The sequence below is a fragment of the Sinocyclocheilus rhinocerous genome, unplaced genomic scaffold, assembly GCF_001515625.1.
Source record: "Sinocyclocheilus rhinocerous isolate Xijiao unplaced genomic scaffold, SAMN03320098_v1.1 scaffold306, whole genome shotgun sequence".
Classification (NCBI taxonomy): Eukaryota; Metazoa; Chordata; class Actinopteri; order Cypriniformes; family Cyprinidae; genus Sinocyclocheilus; species Sinocyclocheilus rhinocerous.
In genome coordinates, this window is record NW_015662161.1 from 978,158 (window position 1) to 988,777 (window position 10,620).

Below are 10,620 nucleotides of genomic sequence, written 5' to 3' on the forward strand. Positions count from 1 at the left end.
GTTATAAGAGTCATGCATTCTCCTCTGCCTCTACACTAAACAAGGCCAAAGAAAGAATGGATGAAGGTGTAGAAGGTGCTCTACAAGAGCAGGCTGAAACAGAGAGAGTTAATCAAGAGCAGCAGGCTGATGGAGAGGAGCCCGCTGCACAAGACCAAGCCCCTAAAAGGCAAAGGAGAGAAGAGACACCCTGCCATAGCCAAATAGACAAGATATTCAGTTCTCTTTTTGGGCCCGACACTGGTAATCTTTTGGCCAAGGACATCATTGAGGATTAGTTATATCAGTACCTCAAAGAGCCAGTGATTGAAAGGCATAAGGGGGATCCACTCCAGTGGTGGAAACAGAATGAAGGGCGCTTCAAGCTACTTGCCAAAGCAGCAAGAAAATTTCTTTGCGCACCACCCTCATCAGTCCCTAGTGAGCGTGTCTTCAGTGAAGTGTCTGCAATTTATGACAAGAGAAGAAGCAAGCTCACTGGAGAGCATGCCAAGCAGCTCTGTTTCTTGCACCACAACCTGGTGCTGCTGGATTGGGACTACTAATTGTTACCCATTTTATTAGCTTATAAAACTTCAGGGAGCTATTACATTTATTTTCCATTATTAGTTAATTTGTTGCTTGTTGTTGTTTACTTCAAGTTTTACAAAATGTTTACAGAATGCTGCTGGGTGCTCCCTGCACTTTTTATGTTATTATTATTAATATGAATGTTTATTTAATGTTATTATTAACAGTTCTCAGAATTAAATATATGTTTAAAAGCATTTAAAGAGTTTTTGTCAGAGCCCTTGTTATTATTAATTTTGACCAATTAAAATTTTTACACCAGACATATCGGTTCAAAATATGGGTTATCGTTCTACTTAATCTGTAATAATCGGTATCTGCCCTGAAAAACACATATCGGTCGACCCCTAATCACAACATTGATCGCACACATCAAAGTTTGAAGAATGAAACAGATGAATCATTGTAATTTAGGAACAGAATCACGTTGGTGTTTGAATCGTGTTCACGATCTTTAATGATCTATTAAATTAAAGTGCTTTGTCATGTTGGTGGTGACACCTCTCTCGCAACATGATTAGCCATCACAGATATTATACTTAGCTTTTTTGGCTTCTGATCACAAATGTAGCCAAACTTTGGAGCGCTTAGATTAGCGAGCAAGGTCCTGGCAGATCGCTAGGTCCGGTCCTCACAGATGAAGAAAAAATAAAATAAAAAAGCGCATAGGAATTGATAGGCGGAATCGAAATTTTAATTTGACAACAAGTATCCGATTTCTGACCTTAAGTATCCAATTCTGGAATCGGAAACGATTTTCAATTCCCAACCCTACATATGATAGATAGAACAGAACAAAAAAGACTATTAATAATCTTTCATTGCACAAAAGTATAATATGAAAGGGTATGGCTCCCATACAGAGCGGCACAAAGCGCTTATGCGCATCCCGTGCACAGAATGATGTGCTTGAAGCAACACAGAGTCACAGTGCTCCGCATAAAAAAGGGATATTGATGTGTAGTGTATTACATCTGTGCAATATTTTATTGAGACTTTTCTTTTAACAGTTTTAAATCTCAGTTATTGTACGCTCTTGAAGAGAGTTTCATCGTTTTGACTGTAGTAACCGAACGCTACACGCAGTTTGAATGCTGAATGGAGGATGACAGACAGACGCAGCGGGGATAAGAGTTTGTGAACTTGACAAATATTCATCTATACTTCACATTAAACTATGGAACGGCTTCAGAACACTTAATAGTGAAAACTTTATGATGCTTTATAATGTTTTTGTGCCTTTCTTGGGGCTTAACAATAACACAATAGTATACACACAATATCGGATTCAAACTCAATATATGACCAAAAAAGAAGTTTCAGTGGTTCAATATACAGCACCAATGCAAACTTTCCGCAGACTATTAAATACCTTTAAACTGCCACTGGTCCATCATGAATATGTAATAGGGTTTATTTTTCTTAATTCAGTCCGTCAAGATCAACCAAGAGTAAAAAATGAACACAATGGAGAGCTGCATAAACTATGGAACGGCTTCAGAACACTTAATAGTGAAAACTTTACGATGCTTTATAATGTTTTTTGTGCCTTTCTTGGGGCTTAACAATAACACAATAGTATACACACAATATCGGATTCAAACTCAATATATGACCAAAAAAGAAGTTTCAGTGGTTCAATATACAGCACCAATGCAAACTTTCCGCAGACTATTAAATACCTTTAAACTGCCACTGGTCCATCATGAATATGTAATAGGGTTTATTTTTCTTAATTCAGTCCGTCAAGATCAACCAAGAGTAAAAAATGAACACAATGGAGAGCTGCATTATAGTTGAAATTGAGGTTGTAAATATAATTGAAGTTCAGATTTCTGAAATTGAAGGAGCAACAATTTTTTTCTTGTTTAATACTTAAAAAGTGCATTATAAAACAGATAGTTCTGGTCCTTGATTCTAATTGGTTGAGCCGCGTTTGTAGCTGTTGTAAATTACTCTATAATCATACACCTCTTTTTTTCTGCATCTGTGTTGCTCGGCAACCACTTTGTTGCAACCACAATCGTTTCTGAGGAACTACATTGTTTGGCAGAAGAATAATGTTTTTAATAATAGCATTACATTTTATTTGCTTTATTTTATTTAGTGAAACCTTGCTAAATATATGCAATAACCATTTTATAAAAGCAATAAGCCCTGTGAAGCCGTAGTTTACAGTGAATTTATAACAAATAAAGGGGTTTTAGGAACTCCGCTCAGTGCCTAACAATGCCCCTTAGATGTTATAAATTCACTGTAAACCACAGCTTCTTAGGGCTAAATGCTTTAATATATAGCCTAATATTTACTGTAAGTGGTTAAAATGTGTGTTTCATGTCAACTTTAAAATATTGGACAGCATGGTTTCCCCTGACCCCTTCTCCCCAGACTCAAAGCTCATGCGGGTTGCCAGATTGAGGATACGCAACAGGAAGAAGTGCAATTCTCTCTGGGCTTTAAGCAGTCTCCATCAACCAAATGCATCTTACTTATCTACATGTTAAAATGCCTTTGGTCAAAGCGAAATGCCGAAGTGTCTTAGGTCAGGTAGAATCTGCCAGCTCTGATCCAATTCATTTGCTGGCTTCCCAGGATGACAGAAAACGACTGACAAAATTGGCACTGGGTGGGGTCACGGACCAAAACAAAAACAGACATTACGTCCCAGGACAGACATTAAGAATAACTTGTAACACTGTTTTTCAACTTGGGATATTTTGTAAATCTCTGCACACATATCATAGTATTTTTATGATTTAGTACAGTTTAAAAAAAATACATACTGCATCTAAGCTGCCTTGATGCAACCTGTAGCTTACTGTATGAAGCACAATATAAATAAACATGACAACTTCAATGAATGGAGCACCGAATTGAAAAGCTGGTGCAAACATCCACATCCGTACGATCAGATGCTTTAACTGCATTTTTCTCATCAAGTCATCTTGTGTAATTGAGATGACAGTGTGTCGCACATTACATTAATCTAAAACGCCACTCCCTGAAGTTTGGGAGGTATTGAATGTTTTAAAACAATATACAATTGTTCAGGCATTTCAAACTTCTGTTTACCATAGAGCAAAGAAAATAAAAATAAAACTTTGCTGAGGGTAGGACTAGACTTGTGCCGGTATTCGGTAATGCGATATATCACGGTAATGAACATGACACATCAAGATATTTTTGTTATATCTTGATAGAGTGTTTGAGTGTTTACTACTATCATTTTGCATTATTGACAGTATTTTCCTAATTAATGCTGTACAGTTGCTTTGACACAATCTGTATTGTTAAAAGTGCTATATATATATATATATATATATATAAAGGTGACTTGACTTCATTGCCATGGCCACCTCTTCACGTTCATGTTTAAAAGTACTTCTCGTGTATTAAACAAAGTATCTGTACACATGACAGGAAGCAAAAAAACAAAACAAAAAATCACAAGAAAAGCTTGATGTTTAGCAGGAACTATACATTATTTAGGGTTATTTGTTAGGATATTGATCTAGGATCTGTTGTTGTTAAGTAAGTTTCATTCATAATATTATAAAATATTTTCTGTATATTCTGTATTCTGTATCAGTATTGTCCCTTATAACTGGTAGTATAACAATCCTACTGGCAAAGCTTAATCATTATACAGAACTTTTCCATTTTATACGAAGTCGAAAAAAACCCTCCCTCATTTTGCTCATTTTGTGAGTGCACATTTCTCTGAACCTGCCGCGAATAACATGGAAACAAACGTGCAAATGTAACATTAACATGACTGTAATTTGAACGTAGCTTTTGTAAAAATATATAGCGAAACATAAACGTGGGAAAAAAGTTGACTTACACAACCCTACTTAAGACCAAACAATATTCGTCATTCACTGATGTTTAACAGGAGTAATGATAAAACGTTGATCATTTTTCTTTGAGAGAAATTAGACCAACAATGACAATTACAACTTGCGCAACCGTGAAACATGTGTTAGAGTACTATGGGACCAAGTTGCAATTTTAACAGAGACAAAACAACTCAGTTGGCAACATGTCATACACGGCGTGCATAGTCTGATGATACACGGGGCAACTTTGAGCAATTTTGCTGGGCAACTTTTTTTGAGCAATGTTTCTTGGGCACTTTCCCATCGAGAATGGGAAACAAATTTCAATATGGATACTTTAGATCAGTCGTGGGTCCTGTGTCTCACCTGGTTGCCTGTTGACGGCAACATTAACCAAAGTTGCCCGGCAACATTGCTCAAAAAGTTGCCCCGTGTATCATCAGCCTAACAGTAACCAATTCATTTTCACATATAGCCAGAAAACCCAAAACTTGCATGCAAATAAAGAAACAGGCATAGCACAGATTTGCATGTCTACACAAACATGTTTTTGATGATCCTAGAATCCTTTTTTAAATTTCAAATGAACTGGAATAAATTAATCCAAAGAATAAACCAGTTTGTTTGCTCCACAAATGGACGGCCTCACTGCTGACTGTTCTCTGGCACAGAAGTTTTAAAAACAAACAGGACGCAATATGAACTCACCGTCACTGACTTCAGCGTCATGCCGTGATAAGTACCCATAGTGTCAATTTTGAAGCCCTCCGTTTCTGTAAAAAAATAAATAAATAAGGTTTCTAAATCATTAACAGTTCCAATAAGCCTCAATTCAATTTTGAGGGACTTCATCATCATAATAAACAGATGATACACTTAATGATCTCTTCACAGATTCATCAACAATGACATGCTGGTTGTAACAAAATTAATTTTGTGAATTTATTTTATTCTGATACATGTTACATCTTTTCTAAAAGTGCTACTTCTACATCTACAACTAAAAAGGAACTTTTTTTTTTATTGTCTGCACAGGTATTTTCTGCATTACCAATTATTCATCATAAAGGTCAAAACTAAAGCTGATGAAATCCAACTTACCTTCTTTTCCTTTGAATCGCTCCTGATCGTATCTGTTGTAGGCAGCTGGGACTGGCTGTTTATTTCTTATTGCTGGATCCTATGGGATAAAAAATGGGAGTGCATTAAAAAAACAAAACAAATAGTCTATGTTAGCTCCTATGTTAAGAAATAAAATATTTTTATTTTTTTTGTTAATATCAATCACAATAAAACTATTATTTATAGTAATAATGAACTGATCAAAGAGGAAATGAATTTTAACGCTAATGTGACGTTGTTGTGCTAAAATCGTTTGCACCACCAAAAAAAATGTGTTATTAACCACCCAGCCAAATTTGAATAACAAAAAAAAACAACAAGTAAATAAAATTAAGTTATCAATTTCTTGAAAAAAGTATTCTCTGCTCTCAAATGCTGGGGGCGTTTCCGCTGTTGGTGCTGAAACCACACCCACTCGCAAGAAAGCTGCCGCCTCTCTCAACTGTCAAATACAAATAAATTTAAATAAGGAGACCGAGCTGTTTTGTAAATTATCACAACCAGGTAACAATGCATTACGTGACGAAGGCATAGCTAGCAAGCAAACTTGAGCGGGCGATTATAATGATTTTAATTGATTATATTGATTATATTGCACTCTAGTTATTAGGTGTGTTTGACTTGAACAGCGCTGCGCAGACCGATTGGCATATGACACCAAAGGATTCGAAAGCATAAGGAGCCGTCTGCTCTTTATAGCTCTCACTCTACTTTGATGTCACACACCGATCGATCTGTGCAGCGCTGCTTCAAGTCGAACACACTTAAGTGTTACGAGTTTTCAGCAATACATTTCTAACATTTATATCATGTTTAGAAACAATTCTCCGAATTGCCTTTACACAGACTTTAAGTGAAAGCAAACTGAGAAAGAAAATGTGTGTAACAGTACATTGGATCCGGGCAGCTCTTAAAGTGACAGCAGTCCAATATTCCTGCTGCCTGTCATTCATGTTAATCAAACAACAAAATAGATAAAATCTTTCACTGCTCTTGACTAAATCACTTTAATAAGAAGAAATATATATTTAATTTACACAGTGAAGAATATGCACTGTTTTTATACATTAGATTACTTTATAAGTTGTATGTAGCATTTCTTATTTATTTGTTTTACTGTAGTTTTTGTCCTATTGCTTGTAATTGGTTTCTTATTAATTTCTGAATTTATAAATACATACGGAAAAATATTTTGGAAGAGTGGCGACAGTTATTAAACTTGGCAATATTGGACAGATTTTGTAATGTAATATCATACATGTGCTTTATAACACAATCTTGAGATTTTGCGCGTATGGCCTTCATGCAGCTCACATTCTGCTGTCATTACAGTTTTTTTTAACAATCACTACAACCACAATTTCACTTTCAAATCTCTTCACACAGTGAGCACAACAGCAGTCTATGTGGGTTAAACTGTGGATCATTTTATCATTGCTTTGGCACAAAATGCATTCAATGACTACAGCTTTCAAATTACATGAATTATTCTCAGTCAGACACAAACACAGCCAAACTTTATGTACACAGGCAAATTTGCATGCTTATATACTCTTTTCTAAACTGTTAAACTAGGTTTGGGCGATATGCCCCCCCCCAAAAAAAACCCTCAATTCTTCACATCAGTTGATATTGATAATTATCACTAAGTTTAAAGGCAGATTTTTGCTCCCAAGTGAAAGTTGCAGAAACCAGACCATATACAAAATGATTTTATCTATACAAATTAGGAATAATTTTGGACTATAATGTAAACATGGACAATGTAGCATATACTGCAGTGAATTCTAATCAGTAGAGTACGTAATTCTTGTTTGGTAATGAAATTTTACAGAAGAAAACATTGCAAAATGCTATCTGATGTTAGTGTTTTTTAGGTCATTGTTTTACGAGTGAAAAAGTGTTTGTTGGTTGAAAACCTTTGCTAGTGTTTTGGAAGAATGGCTTGATTTGAGACATGTATAAAGTGTTTTGTTGGTTTATGGCAGATTTAAAATGTAAAATTAACTGCTGTGCAAAGATGAAACTTGGTTAGGAGAGCTGTTTGAAGAGTTTTGAAAAAAAAAATGTTAAGTGTCCTAGCAATTGTTCAAAAAACAAACAAACAAAAAACATCATTTTAATATTTAGCTGATAAGGAAACAGAAAGCACAAACATTCACACACACTAATAAAGCGGCTCTGTTGTGTACTCACCACCTGAGTTTGGTTCTGGGTCTGTCTCTGTTCAGGGGCCCGACCTTCCTCCCGCGCCTTCACTGATTGTAGAATGGCAAATATATTTTTGGAGAAATTCTACAAATCAAAAGATCATTATGTTCAGGAGTTCATATTCTTTAAATACAGCTAACATTTACCTTCTTTTGTGCACAATTGATTTTAAAAGAAAGTATAGCAGGGAAGAAAAAAAAAACATCACAAACATGACTTTTAACCAAGTTACAAGTTATTAACCAACCATTCAAAATCTAACCGTAACAAAATAAGCCATACAAGAAAACAGCTGTGTGATCAATGAAACACCACCACCTGCAGGCCAACTGTTTTATATTTCATAACCACCAAAACACTAGTTACAACAAGTGTAAAATCTAGGTGTACATAGGGCTGGACGATATGGCCAAAATTGATATCACGGTATATTTCTTAATTTCGGTCGATACGATATAATTCCGATATCGATATGAACACTATTTATCTGAAATAGAAATCTTTTGTAACATCATTTTAATTAGGCAATAAACAGTTTAAAAAAATTTTAGTGCTGTCAAAAGATTAGTCGCTATTAATCGCATCCAAAATAAAAGTTTTTGTTCACATAATAAACGTATGTGTACCGTGTATAATATTTACATTTAGTCATTTAGCAGACGCTTTTATCCAAAGCGAATTACAAATGAGGACAATAAAAGCAGTCAAAACTAACAAAAGAGCAACAACATATAAGTGCAAATGACAAGTCTCGGTTAGCCTAACACAGTACACGTAGCAAGGTGTATATACAGTATCTCACAGAAGTGAGTACACCCCTCACATTTTTGTAAATATTTTATTATATCTTTTCATGAGAGAACACTGAAGAAATGACACTTTGCTACAATGTAAAGTAGTGAGTGTACAGCTTGTATAACAGTGTAAATTTGCTGTCCCCTCAAAATAACACATCTGGATTTCGCAATTGTTGCAACTATTATTCTTCTTATTATTATTATTATTATTATTATTATTATAAAATTAATTTCATTAGTTTAAATTTAACTTAGGCAATAAATAGTTTGTAATGTAAACATAAATGTAAATGCTTGTTTATAAAAAAAAAAATGAAAACAATGGCCCAACACGTCTGTGTCCAACAACTTAAAATATATTTTTAGTATTTTTGTTGCCAACAATGTGCATCAGTTGCAAATTCAGCTGCAAATTTTGCAAAATTAGAACAATTTACTTTAACTGGATACACAATTTGATTAAAATGTTGATTTATTCATTGAAATACATTTCCAAGGCATTATTGTGGCCGCAGAGTAAATTATTGTAGAGACATTGGCAGCAAAGTTTAACGTCCATGATGGCATTTATATTTATGGTTTTTAAATATATGTTAATGCATAAAATGGACAGCCCCTGTTTTTTTTGCCAAGAAAATTAAATGCTGCATCCCAATTCGCATACTATCCGTCCTAAATAGTATTCGAAAATAGAATTAGTATGTCCCAAACCATAGTATGTTTAAGAAAGTATGCCAAAGATTCCCGGATGGTCTACTACTTCCGGTTAGAATTCGAAGTGCACTCTAACGGCTAATATTTCCTACAACACATTGCGCTGTGGACTAGTAGGATTCGATTAGAACTACAAACATGCATAAGAAGTGTTAAAAAACTACAAACATGGCAGATATACGCAGCCGACGGACAGGTAGAGAAAGGGATTTGAGTGATAAATAATCAATGTCTAACCTGATGAAAAATATTAATTTAATGTTATCCACGTTATATTTCATCTGCAGCAACACTGTGAACTTTTATAATGATACGTTTGGTCATTAACTTTTAAATGCATCATTATGCAAACACATGAGCAGAGTTCTCGGCATGATAGACCCGCAACTAGCAGATCAACATGCCTCTTCATTTCTCTCCAATATGGTAGGAAATCAAATTAAACGAAATGTGGATGATGTTAACTGTGACAAGATGATTGACAGTGCAGTTTAAACAGTCACAGAATGCACGTAACTAAGTAGTATGTCCCAAAGCTTGCCTACTATTCTTCTACATACACAAGTACATACTTTTTTTTTTGTGAAGAGAGTACATACTTTTAGGGCATAGCATAAGTAGGCGAATTGGGACGCAGCAAGAGTGTCTCCTCTTACCTTGCCGCTGCTCTGTAAAATCGTGGTCCTCGTCCGCCACACTCTCTCTCGGCTCACAATGTCTCTGGTCACGTCCACTTCAGCATCCACGAAGCTTCTCTGTTTCTGGGTAATGTCATCGTCCAGGTCAGTCTTGATGGTAGAACGCTTCTTAGCCATGATTTTAGCCTTGATAGCAGCGATCTTCTCCACAGACATGGCTTCTGACAGAGACCTAAGATCAGAAGAATCATACGCTAAACTCATATCTAGGAGAACTAAACAGTTAAGACATGACAAGCTGCGTGTTAGGCACAATGCATAATTCCTTCAATATTGATTATATTCACTAAACACAGCTTTATTGGATTTAAATAACAGTAATTACACAAAAATATTAGAAACACAATAATAAGACGTAATTTTAAAAATGTAGTCCATCGAAAAATTTAAATACTGTCATCATTTACCGTTGTTCCAAACTTGCATGCATAATTTTTTTCAGCTGAACACAAAAGATGATATTTTGAGAAACGTGAATAACCAGACAGTTCTGGGGTCTCATTTATAAAACTCTCCGTAGATTTCATCCTAAAAGTGTACATATGCACAAAAGCTAGATTTTGAACCTGCGCAAAAATCCCTTTATAAATCCCAGTCAGGGGAAGATTGTGCGTACGTGCATCTGCACCCCGACTCCTCCCCAAAATCACCATATATGGAGCTTACAAC

General features: G+C 35.3%; 1 protein-coding gene across 1 annotated transcript in view; it reads right to left on the bottom strand.

Moving 5' to 3' along the window:
* The window catches only part of LOC107727527 (parafibromin), a 49,983-nt gene that overhangs the window by 35,020 nt on the left and 4,343 nt on the right, over positions 1-10,620 (bottom strand). Inside the window, exons 7-10 of the mRNA XM_016537417.1 lie at positions 9,910-10,123; positions 7,728-7,826; positions 5,511-5,589; positions 5,118-5,182 (exon numbers count right to left, since the gene is read on the bottom strand). Coding sequence (XP_016392903.1) covers positions 5,118-5,182; positions 5,511-5,589; positions 7,728-7,826; positions 9,910-10,123 — 457 coding nt within the window. The remainder of the gene's footprint in view (positions 1-5,117; positions 5,183-5,510; positions 5,590-7,727; positions 7,827-9,909; positions 10,124-10,620) is intronic.